The sequence below is a fragment of the Solenopsis invicta genome, chromosome 4, assembly GCF_016802725.1.
Source record: "Solenopsis invicta isolate M01_SB chromosome 4, UNIL_Sinv_3.0, whole genome shotgun sequence".
Taxonomy (NCBI): Eukaryota; Metazoa; Arthropoda; class Insecta; order Hymenoptera; family Formicidae; genus Solenopsis; species Solenopsis invicta.
The window spans coordinates 22,810,791-22,838,397 of NC_052667.1; the positions used below are offsets into that span (position 1 = coordinate 22,810,791).

Genomic DNA, 27,607 nt, shown 5'->3' on the forward strand with positions numbered 1-27,607 from the left:
GCACCAGTTAATTTCCGGTTGACAAATTAGCCTTTAACCATAAATTCCGTAACCAAACAAGCGATTAGTGAAATTTCCGGTTAATTGAAATCTGTAATGGCAGCTATTAAATGCACGAGCGAGAGGTAACAAAGCCCTAAAGCACCGACATTCAACGAAACGTTTACAATACTATGAAATATTATGGAGAGCGAGTTTTTTTTAATTAGTTTCTAAAATTCTAATAAAAACTATATTCAATTTTTTGTTCCGAAAAGTCAATCTTTCATCGATTTCGGTTGTTTCAATATTTGCAGAAGTTAAATATGAAAAGGGATAGGTTAATATGCGAAGAGCGATCGAAGTGTCCTTCGAAATGGAAAACGAATGGTATTTTATTCGACAAATCGAGACTTTTAATTCCGTCCATTCGTTGTCGTTACAGTTGCTATCATACATATAAAATTGAAAAAATATTCAAATTTATATCTCTTGAATTGCAAAACTTAATGGAAAGTATTGAGGAGAAGTATTGTGGATGTTTGAGATTATAAATGACTTTGCCATTTATCATTATATAAATAACGTCAATTTAAAAAATAATACATGTATATCAATTTTCAATATTTAATGAAAGTCAGAACATTCATATAGGTTACGCTAAAATATTTTAAATAATATGTAAAGAGAGTTCAGAAAATGAATTGTATATTTTTGAGTAAAATCAAGAATAAGATTTAAAATTTTTAAGCAATAAAAATAGAATTACGATAAAGGAAATGTGTTCGTGGTGTATTTTAAACTTTTGAAAAATCTACGCGTGTGTAAAGACTGGAACTTTTATTTAAAACATGCGAGTTTTAAAATATGATTCAGTCGATAAAATGTGGTTAATCGTTGAGAAAATTTAATTGGATCACATTCGAGACCTATGACGTAGCTATGCTCAGGCGCTGCAAAATGGTCCGTAGCGCTCGTGCACTTTGTGCGCTGCAAGTTGTTGAGTTAGAAATGCACTCAGGAACGGTCGATATATGTTTCGAAGTAGCAGAAGTGTTTGCTTAGTGTTTGAAACTAACTCCACTGCATATTCCGGATTTAATGGCGAAAGATATATCCATCGCTATCATACAAACTCTGTATTCAGAATATTTAACTCACCCTTTTCCCGTATCTTACTTTTACTTGAACGATAAAATTGCGATGAAGTAACTGGCATCCTCAGAAATCATAAAAATTTGATCTCTGCGAATTTTAATATCCTTAATATTTTATTATGTTATTATGTCAGAAAGCTAATAAATCTGAATACGCGTTTGAAATGACTTCCAATGATTAAGATTCAGTCGAGGACGATGACTCCTCAGAAACCATGATTCAAAATAGTCAAGGACGATGACGTCGTGGCGTACGATCGACTGCGACTTTTCAATGCGTGGATAGACGAAGGCGGGTAATTCCAACAGCCAAGTGCATACAAAGTATCTATAGTTGAGTAATCAGAGAACTGTAATAGCTGCGGGATGTATCTATAGCTGGAGGAAGATTGGATGGAATTAGATTAGATCAGAGCTCATTACGCTTCAGCTTAAGAGTGAATTAGGTAGAGAATGGGTTGTATGGGTAAAGGACTCCGCTTCCGGTTAAGATAAATCTTTCTTCATTGTTTTTCTTATAATACATCAAGTTGATGATAATGGAGACTGCCATCTTTGAAGACAATGGCGATGAGCTGCAACGTCGTGGTATCTTGTCTCTCCTGGGACACAGACTGCTGAACTTTAAGACGCCGATATAGTTTTTCAGTTTTGGCATCTTCGTAAGATCTGATACGTATCGAGCGTATTAAAAGGAGAATGCGGTTCTTCGTACTTATAAGCGTCTCAAGCAAAATTCAAAAGTATACCCTTTTCTAATATAAATTAGAAGAGTAAACGATCATTCCCCTCTTTTAATTTTCGTACATTTTTAAAATAAATAGTATTCTGAATTATTTTGCAATGTCATGCAAAAAAATTTTGTCAATGTGAAAATTTTGCTCTAGAAGTAGATTATACAAAGAAAAAAAAAGAGATTCTTGTTTTGAGAATATTTTTATTTTCAAGTATAGAAATGATGAAATTATAGAGCGGTAAATTAACATAACTTTTTTCTATGAAGAATTTTGTATAAATTTATCAAGAAAAATATATTCTTATCATTTATCAATAATTTTTATGCATTAGAGAAGAAAAATATTATTTTTTCGTACAGAAAAAATAACAAAATCTTTGAGAATCAAAATTTTTTAGTACTATTATTATTATTGAAACAATCATTTAGTGCCCTTTAGATAACTAGTACATTATTGAAATAAAAATATAAAATATTTTGCTAAAATTAAGATTATCGAAAAAGATTAAATTGCATTTAAGTAAGATTACTATTGTATGTATATTAATAAGAATACAATTTCTTGTTTATATGTGTATGAAACAATGATTGCTAATAGAATATATTAGTTTCAATTTGATATTGTTTTTTTTTCTCTGCATACTGCTTTATTTATTTCTATTATTTTTAACACTTTATTTATCTTAATGATTTGCTCGAAGAGTCGAAGAGAAAATTATAAAAATGAGAGACATTTTCTGAGACATTATTGCTTTCTAATATCTCTCATCGCGATAGCGTACACTTACATTCGTATACATGCAGTTTACAAAAGTAGATCACTGCGCTCTCCACTTTAATTTTAAACGAACAAAATTGTCGAAGCTTTGTTTCTCGTAGGATAGCAGAAGCGAGCAAAGGGGGAGTCAAGTTGTTAGTTTGATGTCAACGCATCCGAATGGAAACGGTAGATTGTAACCCCTCTAATTAACGAGGACATATCGCAGCGAGCGAGCAAAAGCTGATAGTCTACGTGGAAAACTTTGCACTTCATTAGCTTTCCACCGAGATACGCCTCAGGTGCGGCAGTCTCGTGCTCCAACAATGTGATATCCGTGCTACGAATGGGTGCATGCGTGTATGCGCATGTGTACGTGTGTAATGTACGTGTGCAGGGATGCTCTCTCGAATCTCGATATATGAAGACAGCCGTGATGATATATAAGGGGCGAGTTCTGGGAAAGCCAAAGAGAGAAGGACTCCCTGGAGTGCATGGAAAAGCTCGTTATAAGCTCTTCGGTCTTAGTTGCCGCTACGAAATTAATTAAAGCAAGTGCTCGCTCAGGCGGGCGCGAGATATCAAGAAATGTCCTTTTGTTGGTTGGCATAGCGAATTCGCGTGCGGCGGCATAGCGAATTCGCGTGCGGCATCATTCGCGAGAGATAATGAGCGACGCGGGCGGATGCATTCTTACGAATGCCGAAGTGCACTTAACACCGAGAGAGGGGGGAGGGGGGAGGGAGAGGGTGGTGGAAAGATCATTAAGATAAAGATTAAGTTTCCTCTACGCCATAACTTGGCTAAGACGCTGTTCGGTGTTCGTTTATATCTTGTTCGTCGCCATTGTGCCGTCGCGTATATAGTACAGACTATATAGCGTAACAATATAGTACACGCGGCTTGCGTGTTTCTCGTGAACTATACTATGTTAGACATGGTATTGGATCTGTGGTTCAAATTTTATTAATTTGTATATTCCGCGTTATATTCACGAGTAATAATGTTTATAGCTGTATCTATAAATAGTTTATTTCATCCTTTACAATATATTTCTTTTTATGAGGATTCTAAAGATAATAAATTAAATAATTAAACAAATTGAAACAAGTTTATTTTTTTTTCAAAATATGGATTATGGCGCCGAATAATTTTTTATCAATAGCGTCGCATCGTGAACAATTTTGTTTTGGCAGGAATTTTACAGAAAATCAGAAGTACAAATATAAATACGTAGTAAATATAAAATTTTTGTTAAGAATCTCAAACGAGATCAGAGATTTTTTATTTTTTACGTGAATTTTTCAGTATTAATCTTGAATCTTTGTCCGAATACCTATAACAGTCCTGAGAAAAATTAACATATTTATAAAAAGCAATATAAATTATATAAAAGAATATTTTTTGTTAAGAACAACTTGTTAAATTTTATAAATAAAAGGTGAAAAAATTGTTACTTATATTTTAAATAATATTTTTTTCTTCACCTCTTATCTTCATTAATGTGAAAAAAATAATAAAAAATATTATGAGATAACTAATCGAGTCTAGAGATTTTCTTTATTTTTTTTTCTTTTGCAGCCTCAAAATATTTATTAAAGCCTACTACTTTGTTTTTTATTATCCGTAGAAAATTAGCAACTTCTTATTGTAGCAATTGTGTTGACCCGTTTGATGAAAGTGGGATGTTCCCTTCCCCCTCCCCCAACCCACGAGGAAGAAACGAAAGATAACGAGAGATTACGTTCAACAGAAGAAATACATTCCGCGGAGCGAGATTGCTCGCGAATGGAATTCGAAGTATAATTCGGATAATTTTCATCGATTTACAGACGACTGGCCGTTCAGCAAATTACGGACCATTCTTTTTCAGGGAGTTGAGAAAAAAACTGGATTTGCCGGCTGGTTCATGTTGGCGCTTTCTTCCTTTTTTTTCAGAGCAACTCCCGGTAATTGCGCCTTCTGTCACTCGCGACGTCATTTGACATGGGTGGTTACTCTTGTTATTATAGCCGCGCCCGGGCTCATAGATTTACGACAAGTGCAATAGAATAACTCTTCGCGTCTCGGTTGGAGTCTCATAAGTAAAAGGAGAATCGTAAAAGTGGGCGCGACATAAAATTAACTTCATATCTTCCAAATCGGACGTTTTTATAAATTATTTAATTGCACTGTGATGTTGTAACATCGATTTGTAAGTGGAAAAAGCTCTCACGGCAATGATTTACAAATTGAACAGAAAAGAGTTATTAACTCCATATATACGAGCTTTTCCTTCAAAGATTGAAATTTCGAAAACAATAGACATTTATTGATTACATATCTTGGTTTTATACGACTTGAAAGTAAATTTAATATCTCAAGAAAGAACTACGATACAGAGATAAATCAATCATGGGGATAGATCAATCATGGTGAGAAATATCGACCAGAAACAATAAATATAGATAGATTTCCAGCGAAAAAATTCTCACCGAGAGAGAGAGAGAGAGAGAGAGAGGAAGAGAGAGATGATGGAAACATCAATTTCAGTAGGCAATTCTTCTGTGAAACTGGGACTCGCGGGAGATTAACAAATGCGGTTTTATTCTCAGCGCAGAACTTCTCATAACTCTTTTAGCGGATGGTACGCTATATCGAGAAATAAGCTTAAAAGTTTCAGACAGTCATTTTCGCTTATGATCCTTTCAGTCGCTCCACGATGTCAATTTAGGCATCGTGTGTAATTTAGCGTGTTATTGCTATGAGCCTTTCGTTCGCGCCCAGCGGCGCGGCGCGGCGGCGAATGCCGGAATTCATTACGCTGGAAAATGGTTCGCGAAGCGTCCGCGAAGAGAAGAATGGCATAGAGTTATCGATACGAAAGTACCGATAGATATATTGTAACAGCTGCAGCAACCGCAGTCGTACCATAAAACGCCGATGATGGAGGAGGAATAACGATACCTCCAGCGGGCACATATTTCTCGCGTTACTAACGTATCGATCGTCACGAAATAATCTTCGCGGCCGCGCCTTTTTATTTCAGAGAAAATTCGAGTCGGGCGAAAAATCACTCTTCGCGCCGGAGATGCTCGTTGCCGATTTGTGCACGTGACCCCGAAGGATTTGTACGCGGATTCGCATCGCGTTTTTTGGATTAAGATATTTAAACGTATCGTCCCTCGTCCTTCGCTTGCATTTTGTTGCAATTTCCCGACTCGGAGAGAGAGAGAGAGAGAGAGAGAGAGAGAGAGAGAGAGAGAGCGTGTGAGCGGCGGAGAAAAGACCGAGGGAATGCCAGACCGCCGCTGCGCCGTCGTGGCCCAGCGATCTGAATATTTAGATCGCTCTGGGGCACCGGGCGAATGACCTTCGCAGTAGCGAGGGAGGATCGTTTTCCGCCTCCGTGGAAGTGGACGGTAAAAGTTACGATCTTATTTCGAGCTCATCGCAATTTGCCCAACGCCTTCGTTTCTACGGTTCGGCTTCGTAGCGCCCGACCCGACGAACCGACGAAAGGATCGGAAATTTTTTCATGAGCATGGAATATTCTAATTGCTTTTTTCTACGTTGATTTCCCGCTTTAAGAGTAACGAGGGGAGATCGAGGTATATATCTCACGGATTTTCGAAATTTCGATATTGAGACATAGAATTTGATGTCGTAAAAGTAACAGTCAAGTGCCATTGTATCTAAGAATTGGAGTTACAAGATTTTAACAGTTTGGAGTGTGTTTCAACCGCATGTTTCACAGACATTACAGCGAATGGCCGAAGCTTTACAGGATCAGTTTAGCCGTAGTACCTAAGTGCTACTTCTCTCGAACGCGCATTTTTTTAATTAAACAATATTACTATTTTTTAAAAATAATTTTAAAAATAAAAAAAAAATAATTTTTATTAAAAATATTAAAAAAATAATTAACGTGTTTTGATTTATTGAAATAAATAACTTTATTGTATTTTTTAAAATAACTTTTAAAAAATATGTTTGTTTTGTAAAATCACAAAACAAATTATGAACACGAAAAAAAATATCATTAGACGATCCACAAAAATCGAAAAAAAGAAAAAATATCTTGTATAACTAATCCTTTGATCCATTGGCACCTGAGAATGTTATACATTATTTTTGCAACATTTGATATGTAACTTTTAAAAATTTGCGATACATCCCTGCATCTCTCTTGGTAAACTCGATTTATCTTTAATATATTTAATGAAAGCTTAAAAAGAATTGAGAAGAATAATAAATAAGTAATTCAAATAAATATGTTTCACTTTCCAAATATTTTTTGTTTTTCATGTATAGAAAATTTTTTATGCCATTAGATGTATTTTTTATCTCAGGTATTTAATAATTTAAAATCGATTTATTTTCAAATATCGAAGAATGATTGGCTTTTACTCGAGATTTATAATTAACAAGAGGTGTTGGGCAAACAAGGCTCTGAAAGAAAAAATAAACGATGAGATAAAAAAATCATATTTTTTAATCAATTTTATGCATATTTGATTTTAAAAAAGTTTAATTTTTAACAATGTAATCGATATTCTACTATAACTGCTTTAATTTTTAATTTATAAAAAATTACAATGGTAAAAACTTGTAATTTTTGAAATATTAAATTTCTTTCGATGTAAATGCAGATATGCATTGCAGATAAATTTATCCATTAATCCAATTCCAACCCTTTTATTAGTATCGCACATATATTTAGAAGCATAGAGATTTGTAATGATTTTAATTTCCGATACATATTTCAAAGGTATAGGTACTCTCGTCCCGATTTATCCTCCCCATTTATATTTGTATCTCGTGCAGTCGGTGCTCCAGGCGAAATGAGGTCGCGCAAACCTAATTACCCCACTTCACATTTTCCCGTATAGCCGTACTCTTTTTTCCACGTCTTTTATTCAGTAATTATTCGTCGCGAGCAATAAAACTAGACTTTATCTTAAACCCCGCCGTTTGATGTTTCATCCTATTTGGGTCAGCTGCTCAATCAGAAAGCTGACTTGGTGGTATCATTTTATTCATCTGACTCGTAAAACCACCCTCGCCAGTTGGATATGCACGGTAAGATTGAAACACTCTTTTCGCCCTGTCCGACGAATTACTGATGCGCGAGAAGCTCGCGTGTCGCATGAGCAAATTAGTATAAGCGCCGGCTGAGTTCACAATAAATTATCATACGTTCGTCGCAACGAAACGTTCACGTGTTTCACGTTTTTCATTGAACCGAAAATTTTTATCAAAGACGCGAAATTAATGCACAACAATCCTCATAAGAAAATTCCGCCGCGATACGCTCGTGACATTTCCCACATTGTTTCGCGACGGCAGTCTGCCGTATTCCCTTTGGCGAAACGCGGGCCCGGAGAGAGGCATCGGAATTGTTTTTGCAGAATTTAATAAAACCTCCGCGAAAGCTCGATACGTCGGCAGGATTTACGAGCGGCGGAACGCGTATTCTGCGTGCCGCTTTCGAGATATAACGAGCAATAACGGAAAGGCCGAAATGTAATTCCGCCCGCCAGAGGTGTGCCTGCGTGTCGTTATTTCCTAAATTATGCATCTCTATGCAGACGCGCGCGCGCGCGCTTGCAATGGCAATGTAAATTTAGAGTAAATCGAGAAACCCGAAACTCCCTCTCGACCTCGTCGGCGCTCGTGGAGGCTCGAAGGCTCGTAGCTCGAAGCTCGGTCGCTCTTTAACGGTCGCTCGAACGGCTCGTACCCTCGATAAGTAAGTTAGATAAAGTCCCGTGGCCCCTTATCTTTTAAACAGGCAATGTAATTTAATCACACCGGGCGCCGCGCAGTCGCGTGACTCCGCATCGCTGGATTTGTCTTCCCGGGTGCCGGCGTCGGTACCGATGTTATACGCCCCGCGTTATATGCGAGACGCGTTATTTTTTCTCGTTGCCCGAGATTGCGCGAAATAAATCGCGCCCGTTCGTACGCGCGCCGCGAGCATAACTTTTGCGCGTAGTAACGAGCGACGTAAATGATTTGTGGGTGGGCACGAAAGCGGAATAAAACGGGCGCCGCTGATAGCGCGGGGCGTGCGAAACGTGCGGATATTTTTTTTTTAATAATGGAATTAGACGGAATATTTTTCTGGATTTGGCCAACTCTGGTGCTAGCTCGCGCTGCTATATTGGTTTGGATATAGCAATACGAGAATTTACCTAATAAAGCGAAATACTTTTTGCCAACGGACGAATAAATATATTCTCCCCATATTCCGTATAAAAAAAAAAAACTGTATTTCAGTCAAGTGGAAATTTGCTCCGACATGAAATTGCATCAATGCAGAATCATAAAAATTTAGTGAGAGTGTCTCTCTTTTTATCTGTAAACCAGTACGAATACAAGGAAACAAATATGTATACCTTTCATTAAAATGGACACTTGTAATTTATTGATCATCAGTGATTCTTATGTCAATCAATTAAAACACATCTTTCATGTTAGGCTGGTAAACGACAAATTATATCTAAATAAAGTTTTATTAGTTCAAGTTATTAATGTTTAAAATAATCAGATGAATTTTCGAGTTTAATGTAGCATTTCTTTTTGAATTATCATCGAATTACATCATGTGATTTTTGATTTTAACATGTCGCGAACCATATTGTATTTTACATTTGCGCATATTATATTCAATTTACCAGTTTTGTCCTCGGCGCTATTTCGGCAAAGCGACTGTCGTATCCCCCAGTTATTTCAGCGTAACATGTAAATGTGTAATGTATTTAATTTAAAGTTGCGTCACACGCCAGTCGCCGCCGTCCGCCGGCCAGCGCGGACGGAAGAGCGCGTTTAGAATTCTCTAATCAAATGATATTATGGAAGTTGCGGGGCACAGCCGAATGGAGATCGTTTCGAAAATGCAAAATGCAGCTGTTATTACATTTATCATTATTATTACGCTCCTAGTTTGTTCGACGGACCTTCGCGCTGCTGCGCGGCCAGCGTTTTCCCGATATCTCCAACGCGAGTTACATTTCGCGTTTGCCGAACTTGAAGTACGTGTCGGTTTTACGTTGTACCGCTTTTTTTTTTTAAGGGATTACTCACCTTCGTTGCTCGCATCGTTTTCTCGCGCGCTCGCGCAGGATACCCCTCCTCCCCCTTGCTCCCGCTAATAACTGTACGGATTTACGAGGCATTACGATATTTAAATGCGAGCTCCGGTTGTATTTTGGATCCGCGCGCGGGAGTCTCATCACGATTTTCACGTAAATTCCGCTCGTAAATTTTAGCGATTTTTATTACACGGGAGGGAACGTAACTAAAAGAGAATGATATCCCGTGAATATCGGGAGAGATCATACGAATTTATCCGATAATAGAGCACATACGAATGTACTTTATATGCACAATATACTAATCTGGATGAATTGCAATAAATCCGTTTCGCAATAAATTATAAATCTCCGCGCTTGTCACTTAAATTTCCGTTTATCGCATGAAATAATCCAGTATTACATATTACATAAATTAACCCTCCATCTGGGTCTCTTTCGGCGCAAACGAAATTTCTCTTTCAATTTTTAATCTTTATTAAATAATAAAGGTTTTTAACAATCGAGTTAAAAACTGTTTCGTAATGCGACAGAGATGTCGCGAGGTAACTTTCTGACTTTTTCCAGGCCTTTGTGACAGCCTAGAGCAATGAGAAAACTCGGTCTGAACAAGGAAGAGATTGCAGACGAAGGGTTGAAAGGTACGCTCCTCGTCCATGCATCTACGTGCATTCGCCGCTTAGAATTCGGGATTTCGAATCATTAAAACACTCTGACGTAAGCAACGTTAATTATCTAGCTGCGTGCGATAAGTAGAATAAGTGTCGCGATGCTTAAATATTTATACTTAATAAGGTTGATAACGAGCTGTTCTTTACCGTCCCCGTTAACGTTATATCGCGAGACTTCAAAGGATCTCGCGCGCAAGACAAGTACCAATTTATCGACATACAAGCTTCGCAGTAGCGTCCCTCATTACAGCCACTAATGGCCTCTAATCAGATCTCAACGCTCCGTTCTTTTTTCCGCCCCACTCTTTGGGAGACCTCCTTCTTAACTTTCCTCGCTCGTTACGCAGGGGAAAAAAAGGGGGACGTCGCGGCCTCGCGGGACGACAGGACGGTAAAACCGGTTAATTAGAAGTGCTGTCCTTCCCGTGTAAAGCACACTGTGCTCTCTCGCCTCTCTCTCCCTATGGAAGCGTCGCATCAAATATAGGATACGGGCGAGCGAAATAATAATGGGGACGGCCGGCGATCTCGCGGGTTTATCGTTCGCCGTCACGTGACACGGAAATGCAGCGAGACTGCAGGAACTGCGTTTAAAAGCGTCCGAGGTCCGCTCGCACTTCGGTCTCGTAATTAAAACTAAGCGGAGCGCGAGAGGAGGGTGGAAGGGAGGAAACTTAATGTTTCCTTCCTTTCGAGGACTCGCGAACAACAACCGTTCTCCCGGATCGTCGCGCGGTCGAGTTTAAATCGCGTTTGTATCGTGTGACGGGGTCCGCGAATCGCACGCGAGAGGTGGGCGAACTCTTGCAGGAAAGAGAAAGAGAGAGAGAGAGAGAAAGATCGTAATAGCAATGAAATGTTTTATTTGCATAACACAGCAATATAATAACGAATCTCGTTACAACAATTTCTGAGCTGGAATTGAGGTTGATTGTACTGATATTTGGATAGCGATGAATTTTCCCCGCACTAGTGTTGGTGTATTACATAGAGAGCTCTCGTACGTATTCGCCTAAACGATTTCGCCACGAAGGATATTTCCAATGGGATTACATATATGTATTGGAATGACCCCACTTAGCCGCAAACGCGAGTTAAGTGTTCGCGAAAAAAGTGTCTACTTAGTAATTTTGCGTATGTATTATTTAATGTAATTGAATTGTATTCACGTCAAGAATAACAGCTCTAATGAAATATTTCGAGACATAGTGAAATATTTAATTTATATTTCATAAAATATGTAATAAATCTTATGTTCATCCTTATTTAAATCAAAATTTTAATATACATGAAACGAAAGCAGCAAGTTTGAAAACTGTAATTGATTGTATAAAATATAATATGATAAAAAAAAAAAAAAATATAAAGTATGAATTTTACTATTACTATCAATCAATGTCCTAACTACTGCTTCCCTTTCTCCAAGAAAAGTCCAAGAATTAAAGAAACGATTTCATCAATTTAAACATAACTTTTCTCTGGGTGTTGCTTCTCTCTCCTCCGATGCCACACACATATGTAATGTTGCCTTTCTATTTACTGCTTGTTTACTCGGTGTTGCCGTGCATTTACTTACACCGAAGAAAAGTTTCTTCCAATCGAATCATGTCCTTTGATCTAAATAAATTTTAGTTATATAAAATAATTAATTTTTAAACTTGATAAATATCTCTTTTAATTAAGGAAGTGTTAATAAACATATTTGTATAAAATTAAATTATTTTTTTCAGTGTACGTTTTGTATGACAGTCCTAATTCAACACTCTCACATACTTTTTCTTCTAATCCTACTATTGAAAGCAGCAGTTATCCCATCGCAAGCTCTCATATTATCGTAAAGTATTTCTTTGTCTTTCCGACTGTGTCTAAAATGAAAATTTAATTACTAACGAAACCCGCTTCTTAATAAGACCACTCGCGCTCTATATACGAGTAAACTGGCGCGGGATTCTTCTCCGTCGAAAAATTGCGAAGCAACGCTAGTAGCGCGCGCGCGCGGCTATAATAAGAAAACAATCCCTAATGGCGTCCCCGGGGTACGTCGGTCCAGTCTTTCAAGATTTAAGAGGATTAAAAGCCGATCTCCTCGGATGGTTCTGCCTCACGCGAGAGCTTACTTCGCGACGCCGCGCCGTCACCGTTTATTTTTCCGCGGCGCGGCGTAACGTTGCGCCAACCGTAATCTTTTCGCCGTGATATCGAAGTCAATTGAGCAACGCGAGCCGCTTGGGCAAACTAACGGCGTTACTTTCGGAGCGAACTTCTTAGAAGTAGTAGCTTGGCAGGTGCGCCGTCAATCTCGAGAGTTCACCTGCCAGACTCCATCCCAGAATCATTTTATCTCGCCCTCCCCTCGCCGTCCCCCGTGAGCTCCAGGAAAGTATGACGAACCTTGAAATAACTTTTCGCAATAATAAAACGAGCGCGCTCCCCGGCTTCGAGTTCGCGGGACGAACCGAGCTCTCCGCCAAAGCGTGGCGAAATGCCCGCGGGCACAGTGCTTTCGTTACTACGGTCGGATCTCCCTTTAGAGGAGGCCCGCGGCGTACAGATCCGGCGGGATGGTGTGCCTGCATAAGAATAAAGTGCCCGGTAATTATTTTCACGCCCGTGCGAAACTCCCGGAGTTTCCATTAAGATCCGCGTAGCGCGCCGCGCCGCGCGGAACCCGGGTAAAAGGACGATTCTTCCAGAGATTACGCCGGATTCAGCGGCATTCCGCGTCGCGAAATGATTTCCGCTCCACTTAATCCAAACTCATCGCGCGCACCGAGATTTATACCTCGCTACAATGGTAACAGCGCGAAATTTAAATTTATCGAATAAGTCGCTCGGCAACATTATGCGTCTTCGCCGGAAATTCGCCAGCTGCGAAAGTCAATCGATTGATTACCTGCTATGGGCACGATGAAGGAATGCGTCGCGAAACTCGGAAAAAGATCTTTTGTTATACAAATGCGGATAAAATGAAATATCATAGGAAACCTCGCTTTTCAAAATTCAAATATTGCGCGAATTTAGCGTTAAGAGTTAGTTAACTATTTATTTAATTTTTTAATTATACAATAAACAGCGTGTTTCATACTAAAAGTAAAAAGAGAAAATTCGTATAAATAGTAGACGTCCAGAAAATTGCAATATTGTAAATTGATGAATAAAATTGTTAGCTTCAATTTATTTCTGAGAACATTTCAATAGTGAAAATATGACATAATGATAAAATATTGCAATAAATAAAATATATAACGATAAATTTGATTATTAGTCCTATTTTTGAAATATTTAACGTTTAAAAAGTTAAATTCTTTCAATTTATATTGTATAATTTTAATGTAACAAAAAAGGGGAAAACGTGCTTTTAGAGGTATTTATTTATTTTTAATTATTAACGAGATGAATAAATTGTTATCTTTCGTTTATCCACGATCCCATGAATCTCATTTGTATAAATGAATATCACTTTAAAGTTCAGAAATAACCTCTACGACAGCTTTACTAGTAGTACTTAATTAATAAAGTTTTGCCTCAATCGCGCGAGGAATAACCTTTCTCATTTGCGCAAACTTCTAAGGGCGGAATAGCGGACTTCTTCAAAGGGTCAGGCATCGAGGTGAAGATAGAAATGTCTTTATCTAAACTAAAACTGCTTAATTATTCTTGTTATACCTATTTTCGTAACTGAACTTATACCAATCCGTTTTAACGAATCTGACACAGTTATTTGTAAGAATAATAGATTTTCTACTCATAAAGGACAGATTTTATCCGATGTATTATACTTTAGCTGGCTGAACGCGAACACAAATAGACGCATTAAACGACATTAATTTCCAAATAATGTTTTATCGACACGAAGCGTGGAAGTGCCGATTGAGCCGTACACTCGCGCGCGATAGCTATTATTGAAATTGCAATCAAATTAGTTTTTGCATCTGCGTTACTTCGAATAAATTTCCATTTGTTTGTGCAGCGCCTGTATATTGTCTTGTGTGAAATTAACAGTTGTAATCAATTTTACGTGCTCTAATTTAGATATTCGGCGCTTTTTCGGTGATACTAAATGTCAAAGAATATCGGCGTTCTCGTCGAAGAAATTATTCATCAAACTTTGAAACGGATTTAAAAAAATAAAAAGTAACAAGAAGTATGTTTATATAATTATCATGTATGGATAACTTGTATTTAGAAGTTTCAGAACTAATTGTAGGTATTTTTGAAAGCAGGTCATTATACCAATAAGAACATTCTTATTTTAAAAATATATTTCTATTTTTAATAGAGATATTAGAGTTAAATACTGAAATGAGGTTGTATAATATATATAACGTTAAAGACATAACTTGCTCACATAAAGAGTTTTGTATCGTTTTATTAAAAAAAATATATTCTCATTACTTTTTTTTTTCAACAATAATTTCCATGATTTTAAAGGAAAAAAGTTTTTCTTTTCTTTACAATCTTTAAGAATTAAAAAATACTAACACATTATTTTTAATGATTTCTTTTGCTTTGAATATATTTTTTCATAATTGTGCAGAAAATCTCTTACACAGAATTTGGTGATAGAAGAAAGATTCTTCTCATTATGAAAGTATGTAACATTCATAATTCGCAAATCTCTCTCGAAAAAAGCGCAAGAATTGAAAACATTTCATTCATTAAATTATAAAAGTGTTAATAAATCAGAAAATATCACGTTTCAATTAATTTTACCTAATTTTACTTTAAGCCCAATTTTATCGAAGAGATTGAATTTGCAAGTGTTTTAAATATTAAAAATAACGAGCTGTCATCACGTTTTCGCAAAGAAAATGTCAACTCGAGATTGAAAAAAAAAGAGAGCTTTTTTTCTTCTCATTCGTTAAGATTTAATATCGCTGAGGTACGTGGTGAGCATTGCGCGTCGCTGCAGCGAGAAAATTCTAGCAAGATTCAAGTCGCGATACTTCGAACAGCGGGGAAGCAGGAAATTTCGATTTATCGTCGAAATAGGAAGCACGGAGCGATCTCTTCTTCGAACGATGTCGGGTCATATATTTCACAGTGCGCGCGGCGCAAGCTCCGCGATGACAAGTCGATATAATAAAACGAGGTATATATGATAAGGCCTAAAAGTTTTGCATTTTTGCGAGACAGTGTGTTACGCTTACAGAGGTGTGTCATCAAGGGACCCCCTGTAATAATAATCATTTTCCACTGGGACGGAGACACGTGATATAACGTGACGGCGCTCTGATGAGGTGTCGTAGATTTGCCGAGCAAGGCCGGTGTGCCCGCGGGATATTTCGCGTAATTTTCTGCGGTGTTTCACTGTCCGCGATCCATCTCGCGATAATATCTAGGCTGCGTCGCGACGCGACGCGACGCGACGCGCCCACGGCCGCAACGGATAATCATTTTGAAGCACGATTTTAGGACGGTGATCTCTCGCGTGACATTCTTCTTGGGCATATAAATAATGCAAAATACGACGTGTAGGAAAATCGAGGGTTTGATCCCTGGTATGAAATTTGTTGAATTGTACAGAATGTACAAATATTTAATTAATCTGATATCTGATTTAAAAAAGTTCTGACATTGCAATGAAAGAATATCTTTGTTCTTTTAAACTCAAATACTTATATGCTATTTTATACAATCTGCAACACCGTAGTTTCGTTATTTTTAGCTCTTATAATCAATATATATTAATTACGAATAAATTATCGTTTATAAATTAATGAAATTTTCAGCACTGAAATAGAACTAAAAGTAGAGACAAAATCTTTTTCCAGAATAATCTTTCTAATTATTGTAAAAGTATGGAAATGCCGAGAGTATTCTGCTCTGGTGTACATCTACTAAATAAGACGTGATATGTGGATATTTCTATTTGTGGTCGTATTGATCTAGAGGGCTAGATGTCAAAGCGTGCTCATCGATAACTAATGTCGGTCGCTTTGATTAGTCTCGCCAGTCATGTTGGCGAGATCAGATGTCTCGAATTTAGTGAGTACGAGGGGAATAATAAATGATATGAGAATTTTTCCGACGGCCCGACGAGGGGCTCGGCTTACGTGAGAAATCCGATACATATACGTGTCTTCCTCTGGTAAAACTAATCCCAGCGAATGTATCTCCCACGACTTGCAGGCATATAATTTTAATGATATTTTCTCTATTTCATTTTGCCCGGCTCTTTCTAACAAGACATTATTCACTGCAAAAATTCCCGTTCCCTTTTGATATTATATATCTTTGCATTTCCCGCTTTGTTTTCGCGATAAATTTGCTTTATGAAAATTTCTTTTCTTTTCATCGTTCACAAATCTTGATCTATCTAAATATTTTTACTAGAAGGACACGTGATTTCAAATTCTCGAAAAGTCCATCATTTTTTTTATTAACAAATTGAAACGACACGTTTAAACATTTTTTGTATCAAGATATCATCGTACGTGTCACGTAAATGAATCGCGAGGCCCATTATTTATGGATACTTGGATCGTCTCGGCGCGCCGCGTTCCGGCACTCCATCCCTCCCGCATTCCACGATGAAAAAGAACTTTTTCTTCCCTCTGCTCACGCGCCCTCGTATCCGCCGATAAGCCACACGCACGCTGTTTCTATTGCAGGTTCAAGTACTGCGGGTCAACGACTCGCGTTCACTGTGGCATACACGGTCGTATACCCATTATCGTGGGAGGCGAACGCGCGATCGGTCTATAACTCCCACCAGCGCCCGTCATTGTATTCGCGCCGCATTGAGATGACGATTAGGTAAAGTCGCTTTGTTTGTAGAATATCGTTCTACGCTAATTAGCGCACTTATTCAACGGCGCCGTGCGTGCGCGAGCGATCTCGCTCTATCGCGGGACACGTCACGATACGTCTCGTACGCGGAGGGGAAAATAAATATCGCTACATTATTATACCGCGTATTATTAACGATTAATATGCCGCGCCGCGGTTTATTCTGTGCAAACTTATCCTGTAAATTTAATCTTGGTGTCGTGACACGCGCCGCGTCGACGTATTATCACGCGTCTTCTCACGATAATCTTGCGTTCTGCATCTTATGTGGAGTGACGCTTCGACTCGACAATAACTCGGTCGAATCAGCGCGCGTTGCGTCATTTATTACGCAAAGTCTTTGGAGATAAACCGTGATGTCAAATGTCAATTGCATATCGCTGTTGTTTCTATTGTGCTTCATGCTCGACGACTGTATACGTTGCGGTAGTGCGTATCCCGATTTGTTTTTAACTTATATGAGGTACACATATAAGTTGTGAGAGCGAGTAAGCAAATATTCCAAGAATGCTAATAATAAAGCGCCGTTCCACTTTTGGAATAGTGGCGCCTTGAAATGGGGGAAAAAGAGAGACAAATGGAAAGAAAACTGCAAGAAATTCAAAAGTTTATCTAAGCTATCATGCTGACTCTAAAAATGTCGGAAAGTTTTTGTAAGCTTCGTAAAGCTCTGTGAAAATGATAATGCAAACATTTTTGAGGAGACTGTTGGTATGCATTTAGCTAACAACAATGAAAGTTCAGTATCTGCGCGGGAGTTTTGCAAGGAATGAGGCTGGAATATCATTCTGAATGTCCGAGTATAAAAAGCTACACGTCTGATTTCTATTACTGCTTTTTAAATTAAATGTAAATACCTCTCGGGAGAGAAATAAATAGAGAATTGTGCAAAACTTTCTGAGGGTTTGAGTAAAGATAAAAATTTACATAAGTATTTTTAATGAAATATCGAAAACGTCAAAACGATATAGTTTTAGAATTAAAATGTACATAATTTTTCTGTTATTTTTCTATCAAAGCGACTTTGACTAAAATGTTATTGCGTTCAAGGTTGACCCTTGAACTGTAATACTGGTCTTACAGACCGCTATTGAAACTTGTCAAAAACTTTCTTGACATTCTAAACTCATAATACCTTTGTATGCCATCCGTCGCCACTAAACATTGCAGCGGTCTCATTATCATTCGCTGAGAACGTGTAATGTGATACGGTTAAAAAATTGTAGATCTCCCACAGAGCGGGATTTACCGTTTACGTTACTTTTTCGCAACATTGTACTTATGTATTTCTTCATCTACGTCTTATTTACATATTTTAACTCTTATTTACTGGAGTGACGTTATATTTTAACGTTAGAAAAATTTTCATGGTTCAACTTCCTTAGAATTTTTTACGGTCTTTAAAATTTTTTGAATGGGAGTAACGATTTTTTGAAAATTGACCTTTTTCGAATTTTTGACCCTAAATAATTGTCGAACGGGTCAATGTATCAATCTCCGCTTTGTACTAAAATTTTTCTTCTTTTTTTTACACTTCTTCAAATGATATAACACGAAGGGTTCCATTTGAAATATTAGAATTGGGGCTCTCGCAAAAGGATCCCTTGAGGGGAGCAATCTCTACAACCTCCTTGAAAGCAAGCTCTTCGAAATGATTAAACAAAGTACTTCGCAGTTTTTCATAATTTTGAATAAATTTATTTTTATTTTCGAAATATAGAAGGTAAAGTTCTACAGACTTTAGAGACATTTTGTGTATAAGATTTTTTTGCTAATCCTCACATTAAAACATCTTCTTCCGCCTTCCTTATTTACAAGTATTCAGAATAATTAAAAATACGTATTTTTTTTTATTATAATGAACTTATAAAACATGACAGCAGTCTGTCAAACTGCTGTTTGCCAATAATGGGACTCTTTTGACAATTTAAGGATTAAGACGTGTGCAAGGTTTTTCAGAAGTCATTTGCGTACTTTTTATTTTTGGCATTTTTTGGAATTACTCGATGGAACCTTCTTGGTTTCTTTCAGAGATCCATTGAAAATCTGGAAATCTCGTGAAACGTTTGTTGGGCGTAAATCTGTTAAACCACGGGTGCATTTCCGGAAGATTAACCTAACTTGATCCTATAATAACGTGAGATTCAACGCGAAGCACCTTCGTCGACGATGACTATCTCGCAGCGTCTTAGCCAATTAGCATGTTTTAGTCCGCTTAGAACCGGGCAGAGAAAGTTCCAAGATTGTAACGAAAGGACAGATTTAACGTTTTATGTAGAAGGAAAGCTATTAATCTTTAACATTGCTATTCTGTTCTGGTCTATTTGACACGAAACGTATTTTATTTTCTTACCAATATTTCATTTGCAAGCTTCTTTCTCTGCTATTTTCATGACTTTGTTAACGTGAAATCTAAAAAAATTTTTTTTCATTAAAAAAATGTTTACTACAAAATGTTCCTTTTAGAGCTTTATATTCAATTATATTGACTCGAAGTATGATACAAAAGCAGTAGAAAATCTGAACAGAACAGCATAGTTAAAACAATATGAATTTAATTTCATGTTTACCGTGACGGCAAAACATATAGAGTATAGAAAAATTTTTCAATATTTTTACGATTAATTGCGTTTAACGTATCCCAATTCCAATTTTTTTCTTAATAAAAATTTGTGCAACTTTTTAACATTGAGTTTTAGATATTTTTATAATTTCAAATAAGAACTCTATTATAAAATTTATAGCACTTAAATTTATTTTGAAAATACAGGTAGAAATTATTGAGAATAAGATTTTTTAATAGCTCTGCTTGTAATTTATTTAATAAAAATTCGTGAATACTGGTGAAAATCGAAAATTTTTCACCGCACAAACACGAACATAGCGCCGTTTGAGGTGAGATATTTTTTTAGTGAGAAAATCGATTCGAATAAATTCGCAGTAATATGTATTCGTATAAATGGAGGATATGAAACACGGTGCGCATCTAGAACGTTGTTATTCCTGTCATAGCTGACGTTAATATTTGCGAATGCGCGATAAATGAATATTTGAAAACCGGGAACAAAAGTGCGCCGTACATGTAAACGCATATAGTTTACGAACTATTCCAAAACCAGGTATTATATTCCAAAATCGGTGTACCGTTGTCGGTTTTGGACACACTATCCACGAACAGTAAACACATGGAAAATGGTTTCTGTATTTATTCGCACAGTGAAAACGTCCATCTGCCGCGTCTATCGAAAATCGGGGATCCGTCAAAATTATACCACTTTTAATCCGTGCCGCGCGTTGAACCCCTCGACACATTTCGCCCTCTCTTCGCGCGTCCAATCGCGCCACTTTTCCCTCCTGGCGACCGGCGCGCTTTTTATCATCCCCGCACCCAGAGCGAGACGGTAATTGCTTGAATTTCCGAGGCCCTTGGGCAGCTGAAGATCGCCGAGTTAGGCGTCGCGCGAGCGGAGACAAGCGTTTAATTTACCTGGACCAAGTTCGTGCGCGAAGTCCTTGTCGCAGTCCGTGGCGCCGAATGAAATTGCGAAAGTTGTTCGTCTAGAACGACAATGGCGCAAACGAGGTGTGAAGCAAGGCTATGAAATATAACGGCACGACGGCGATGATGACGACGACGACGACGACGACGACGACGACGACGACAACGACAATGAATCCAACGAATTCAATCTCGACTGCAAGCCTCTGCGGTCGACTTTTTATCCGCGCAGCTATGTAACATCGTCGATGATCGATATACCGCGCGTAGTCTGTCGTCCACCGAATCGATGCACGCGCATATATTCGGAAGGAGAAACGTTTTACTTGCGCGCGAGCACCACCGACACCGCGGCACTGGCCGACTTGGGCCGAGTTATGAATAATGCATGCGATAAATTTGCGTCGCACGCATGCAAGCGCGCCCCGGTAATTCCATTAGCTGTACCATTTTATCGCCCGATACCGTGGATTCAATTGAGTAACTCCTTTCACGCCGCCAAGTACCATTCCGTTATTCCGTACGACCGCCCTCGCGCCACGACAAGTCGGCGGGTGCGGGATACAGTACGTGATCCCGATATTTCTCGCGCGCGATAAACGTCGCGCGGCATGTTAACCAGTTTATTAACGTCTACGCTGAATTCCTGCGGCAATCAGTTCTCTTTTTAATAAATGAGACAGTGAAATGAAAAGTTAATAAATTTAATTTAGAAATAAGCGTACGTCCGAGAGAATAAATTTGAAACGTAGATTTTTTCCGTAAAGTTAGCATTTTATTTTTTATATTTTCATATAATTGATATAGACATCTCGTTGATTTGTTTTTACAAGTTCTCAAATTTGTAATATATTTTTAAAAAAAGGGTTTAATGTTCAATTGTCATTATCGAAAAGACGAAATTAGAAATAAAAGATTTGGTGATTTTTTTTATCTTTAGATGTAAATTTAAAATAAAAAGCTTTTGTTAAATTTGGCGTTTTCTCGCGAAGCAGAAATCTCGTGTCTTTGCATGTTTTTAAAGCTCCGTAGTTGATAATAATTTACATTTTTTTTTTATGATACACGGTATTATCTTGTTATTTTCGTTTGTGTTACAAATTAACTATCTCTTCCCCACGAAACGATTCATTAATCATTTTAATTAATCGGCGAAACGACGAGACCTATATACTTTTATCACTACCGCCGCTTCATCTACCAGGCACTAATTATCCTTTCTGTATCGAGCAACATATCGAATGTCAGTAACAACTAAATAACTATGCTACTAGGTAACTTAAAGTAATTATAAAAGTGTCTATGTGTCACGTCGCAATTTGAGAACATGCCGTTTGCTTATATTTATTTTTTTATTCATTTAGTTTCATCAATTTGTTGTGATTTAATACATGTATCGTGTTATAAATTTCATGACATACAAAATGTTTAAACTAGTTTTAATTTTTTATTACAAACACGGTCAAATACATGCAATTTAATAAGAAAATAATTGAATATTCTCTGTTCAATACGCAAAAATTTTATCTTTTGCATTATTTAATTCATAGCGCTTTAAAGCATCTCATTAAAACGTCGAGTTTGATTAATAATCAAGCTGTCGTTCTCGTTAAGCGATTATATAATACGTAAAATATGCGTATGTATGTGTACGAAACTATATTTCTTTAGATGTATTTTCAAAAATTTAAGTACATTGTCCCTTCAATCTTTCATTTATAAGAGATTTCTGTATTTTATTTTTGTTATTATTTATTTCTTCTTAATCTCACATTGTTATATATTATTTCCGTTTTTATCGTCAGTTTCTATTTTAATTACTGTCAATGCAAAAATACGAAGCAACTACACCTTTTTACGTGGAATCTTTATACATCGTAAATTAAAGATTCTGTTTTTTTTTGCTCGTAGAATATTTTTCATTAAGTTCCAGTTAAGCGTACAAATATAATTGCCACTCAAAAGGAACCTGCTATTTTAGGAAAACTTGAATTTGCACAGTACAAACCGCAAACTGTTTTCGCGCAGATATTAAAGATATAATATTAAAGATATCAAAGATATTTTTTCATCAAGTTTTATTTAAATATTTATATAGATTACTTTTATCAAAGTTCTATCAAGTGTATCTGTAATTTCAGGAAAAGTTATGTAACACGGTTCTCTCGCGAATTCCCTCAATTCCAGATGTTCCGATCTGCAATTGAAAGTTGAAAATTATAAATCACCTTTCTTTTTCAGTTACGTCGGCCATACGCAGTGAAGGAATTGTATGAATATCGCGGGCAAACAGCAAACAATCGACTTCCTCCGCGTTTACGAAGCGCAAACATGAGCCATAAATCTCGACGTTTCTTTTCCGTACTCTCGCTTACTCTTTGACTGAGAACAGCAGTCGTAAATCCTCCCTTCCTTTTCGAGCAGCGAATGTCGCGTTGCAATTAACGTAATTAAACTGAATCTTAATTATCGCGGACGGTAGTAGATGAGATTTTATATGTGTCATGATGAGGCATCGCTTCGCTGCTTGTGCATGCGTGTATGCCTTTTATATTAAAAGCCTGTTCCCTTATTATCCTCTGCATTCTCTCATACTGCGACAATGTTGACATTGCAGATGAATTTTGCAAATGACTGCAGTTAGTAACGATGGTTGACAAGCACATGAGGATAGACAAAATAATATAAACATCTGAGAAGTGCACTACTTGTTTCATTCATAAGAGATTGACCCATTCTTTTTCTCTAATACGGATTTTATCCTTGTTTGGAATAAGGTGTTACGTCATTCTTTTAGCAGAATACCTTTTAAGAGACGTGGGAAAAAAAAATCTGTTTTCACTCTGTCCACATGACTCGATGATATTTAAGTCAGGCAATTACATTGGCTGGGAAGAACGTTGAAGTTTTAAAGAACAAAGGGCAATTTTGAAAAATTGTGTGTGTGTGTGTGTGTGTGAGATGCAAATTTTTTCCTCGCTTTATCACTTAGATAATTAATTGAAAAATTTTCTGCTGAAAAATAGTAGAACATTATTTGGTCAAAATAAGGATAAAATTAAAAACAAATAGTGAATCAATCCCTTAATAATAAAAAAAAGTATATTTCTTGGGTGTTCACGTTATTTTGTTTATTCGAAGTAATTGTCTGCGAAAACCAAAATGGTAATTTTTTTTTATTTTACAAGAAAAACGACGAATGCGAATAATGTGAATCTGAATAATATTTTGAATTTGTGTCTTTTAAGTCTCTAAAAGAATGCACATATTTTTATTTGCTGTAATGACGTTTCTTTTTTGTTATTAAATCACGTTCACGGTGAGTCGCACGTTACGAGAAAGCGCCGAGAAAATTCGACCGTTACACAAGAGCACATTAATAATAATTCCACGATATTTGTCTCATTTCTTCCTCGCGATTCGCGATGCTTTTTCATAATTTTCCCCATCGTCGCCCTAACGTCGCAAGTGCACGCCACGCCATCCCATTTCCTCGTTGCGGACACGGTTCATGCAGGGTGATTAGAGAGCGGCAAAGTAATTACCTTCCGTGCACATGAAGAGTATGGCAGCAATTGAGAGCCTCGCTTGCCATCGCAGAGCCATTTCCGCGACTGGTTTCGGGACACGCTTACACTTTGATACTGAAACGATTCACATCCTCCTTAGCGGATCGCTACTCATCACCATCCACTCACTGACATATACCCCACCAGGCGATCACTGTCTTATCACGCCGACTTCGTTTTGGACTTTGTTCTCACGATTATCAACACACTATTATCGGCACCGGACAACTAGATTCGTTCAAATTCGTCAAGTAGTGAACTCCCAGGGGTCCAAAGGGGTCCAGTCCCAGTAACGGCGCCAGTAGTGTTGGAATGGTGGAACGAGACAAGCAGCGGTTCACTCGCGCGAGATAGTCCGAGATTTCAATCTGCTTGCGAATTGTCACGACGGTCGACGATTCGCGCGCCAGATTTCCCGCAAGCAACGACGCGCGTATATATATATCGGTGCTCTGGCGTGTCGTCTATCCCCTTGTATAGTCGGCCACGTAGGCGATAACGCGCATGGAAATGATTACGGCGAAACTTTCGACGGGCGACGTGCTGCCGCGTGCTGCGAAACTTTTCACCTATATCCTCCTCGTCCGCTCCGCGCTCCCGCGGAGAGTCTTCGCGGAAAGTCCTCGCGCTCCCTCCACTCGGCAGTTTAAATCTTCCAGCTTGCCGGAAGAGCCGTCTCGCGGAAGTCGAGACGTCTCGGTGGGACTCGGCGATTCGCGCTCTTCGCGCCAACGATTTCGGGGGATTCCGCGGAGTCCTAGTTCACAGGGCGGTCCCAGCTTCCGTCGCGCGTACGCGCAGTCCACATCGTCAGTGTTTCGAGAATCAAAGATTGCCGCGGGGTCGCGAGACACATAACGAGACGCGATTGTCTCGGAAAACACTTTCGTTTCTCTCCTCTTTTTCCTTCTCGCTTTCGTTGTCGCTGTCGAATCTTGCTGTTGAAGTACACCGAACGAGGCACCGAGAAGATAATCGACACTGCGCGGCGCCGGATCGTTCAGAGCGGTCGCCGATCGATCACGCGCGAGATTCACCAGCAGTCAGCTCGAAAGTAACTCGCGCCGCGCGCTCGCCTTCCGTTCCGTCGCACTCGCCCCGCTCGAGATCGCTCGCGCAGCCAGCGGTTCGGTCGCAGGAATGTTCTCCGTTCACCGCATAACTGCTCCCAACCGCAATCCGCGCCTCTGTTACGACCCCCTTTTTACGATTACGGTTAAAGACGATTACTCATCGCCTCGAGACAGTTCCTCGCGAGGGTTTCGCGTTTCTTCCCTCCTTTTTTTTTTATTTCTTTACCCTCTGGTCCTCCGCCTCCGCGTCGCGGCTACGTTTCGACGAGCGACACGATACTACTCCACCCGTCGCGACTCTCCATACCGTTTCCCCGACCCCCCGCGCTATTTTAAGAAATTGTCACGACGACCGTTCGCGTACGCGACATTGTATATAGCATGACGGCACGCACCACGTCTTGTTTCGGTGGCAGATTTACCCTGACTGGGGAGATTCTCGGCCGTAGGAGCATGCGCGCTTCCGATCCACCCCCTGTGACGATGGAAGCGCGCAGAGGGTCCACGGACGCGCACACATAGAGAGACGCACACCGACACGCGTGCATACACTCACCCCACGAGGGAGGACGTCGACACACGTTCGTTCAGCGGCGCGTACGCACACGTACATGTGTGTGCGATGAGGGAAACCTCTCTCACTCTCGTCTCGCCCTTCTTCCTCTCCCCTCCTGCCTTCTCCCTCCCTCCCTTCCCCCCCCCCTCTCTCTCTTTCTCTCTCGTCCCTCTGTCTCCTTATCCTCCAGGACGTACGGCACTGTGTGTCACGGACAGAAACTGTGGCAGGGCGTGCAAGGAGTGCAGAATCAAGGCACGAAATCTACGGTGCTCTTAGAGATGTTGCGATGGGCTTAAAGATTTACTCGCGTCTCCACGTACTTGTCAATCCAATCACGAATATAGCGGACCCCCGGTTGCCGATCTCCTCGAGATTTCTTTTCGGTAATATGTGTGAAAAAGTTTCAGCGATGAGGACTTTTAAAAGAATCCCTAGTCGATAATATCCTAAAATCTGAACTCCTCAATTATAGACTGTCGCGGTCGTGTCATAAGTGGATCTACCTTTTAAGTTAATAACGAAATGAGTGGTATATCAATTTGTTATCGCGAACTGATTCTGATCGAAACTCCTGCGTTTGCAAAAACAAATGAAAATAATTTTGTCTCTGCAAATATTGAAGATCTCACTCAGCTCGATTTGAAAAATTGGATTTAATAAATTTCAAACCCAATTTCTTCCACGCGTTTAACGCTAATAATTTTTTGCACAATATCATTATTATTATTTTCTTTTGATAACTTTTGACATCACGTTGCTGCCTGAGCGGATGGGATTTCGGAGAATTGTTGGAACATAAATTTAATTAAACCTAAAGACCTAATTTAGAATTGCAACAGTAACTTTGAAATATCAATCATTTGCACAGGAAGAACAGAATTATTAAAGTACCTAAAAATTTAGCTAGATACTGATCTAAAAATTATTTTTTTGAACCATCAAAATAATTATATAGGACGCTATTGATAGATGCTTTAGTAAAAAGTGTATCGATAAACATTAATCTTATCATATAAAAATTTTATTTCTCTAAACTTATGTTCAATTTCCTGTATAAACATGTGTATAAATACGTTCTTCCGTATCTTCTCCGTTCAATTATACTCCTTCGATTCTCAAGACTAATATCAAGAATCGAAACTATGTATCTCTAGTCGGAAACACAATACTCCGGGAATGCAAGTAATACAAGAACTCGAGCAACGCGGCTGGTTCGACTACAGGCAACGGGAATATAAATACGAATTATAAGGAAACAAATAATGCGAGGGGAGTCGCTCGACGAATACGAAGAACATGCATAAAACTTTCGGAAAGTACTTAAAAAGCCATGCGCGATACGTGCCGACTCCAGTATGACTCGGTTCGAGGTCGCAAATGCTCATCGATATCCAAGAAATATGTATTTGTTCTCTTGCATATTTATTTTTTACTACATTGTATGTTATTGACTACGACCCACACACATTCTATTGCTGTTCTTGTAATATATCAAAGGTGATCGTTAGTTTTATATTACCCAGGCATATGGTACACAAGATAAATATAAAGATGAAGGGAAAAAGACATTCTTTTTTATACGATACTTATGACTTAATTAGCCGCGAGAATTATAGTGTTAAGTAAAAAATTTGTATGCTCTATATTAAATAAATAGTCAGTATACGTTTAAAAAACCATTTTAAAAGTTAATAAGTTTTGGTTTTGGTAATACAGGTGACTCGATCGTTTTTACGTAA

The 27,607-nt window shown here is 38.3% G+C and overlaps 1 protein-coding gene across 1 annotated transcript in view; it reads right to left on the reverse strand.

Annotated features, from left to right (window-relative positions):
• The window catches only part of LOC105194918 (major royal jelly protein 1), an 80,587-nt gene extending 54,822 nt beyond the window's left edge, over positions 1 to 25,765 (reverse strand). Inside the window, exon 1 of the mRNA XM_039448865.1 lies at positions 24,213 to 25,765. Coding sequence (XP_039304799.1) covers positions 24,213 to 24,273 — 61 coding nt within the window. The 5' untranslated portion in view covers positions 24,274 to 25,765. The remainder of the gene's footprint in view (positions 1 to 24,212) is intronic.
• Positions 25,766 to 27,607: the final 1,842 nt, after the last annotated feature.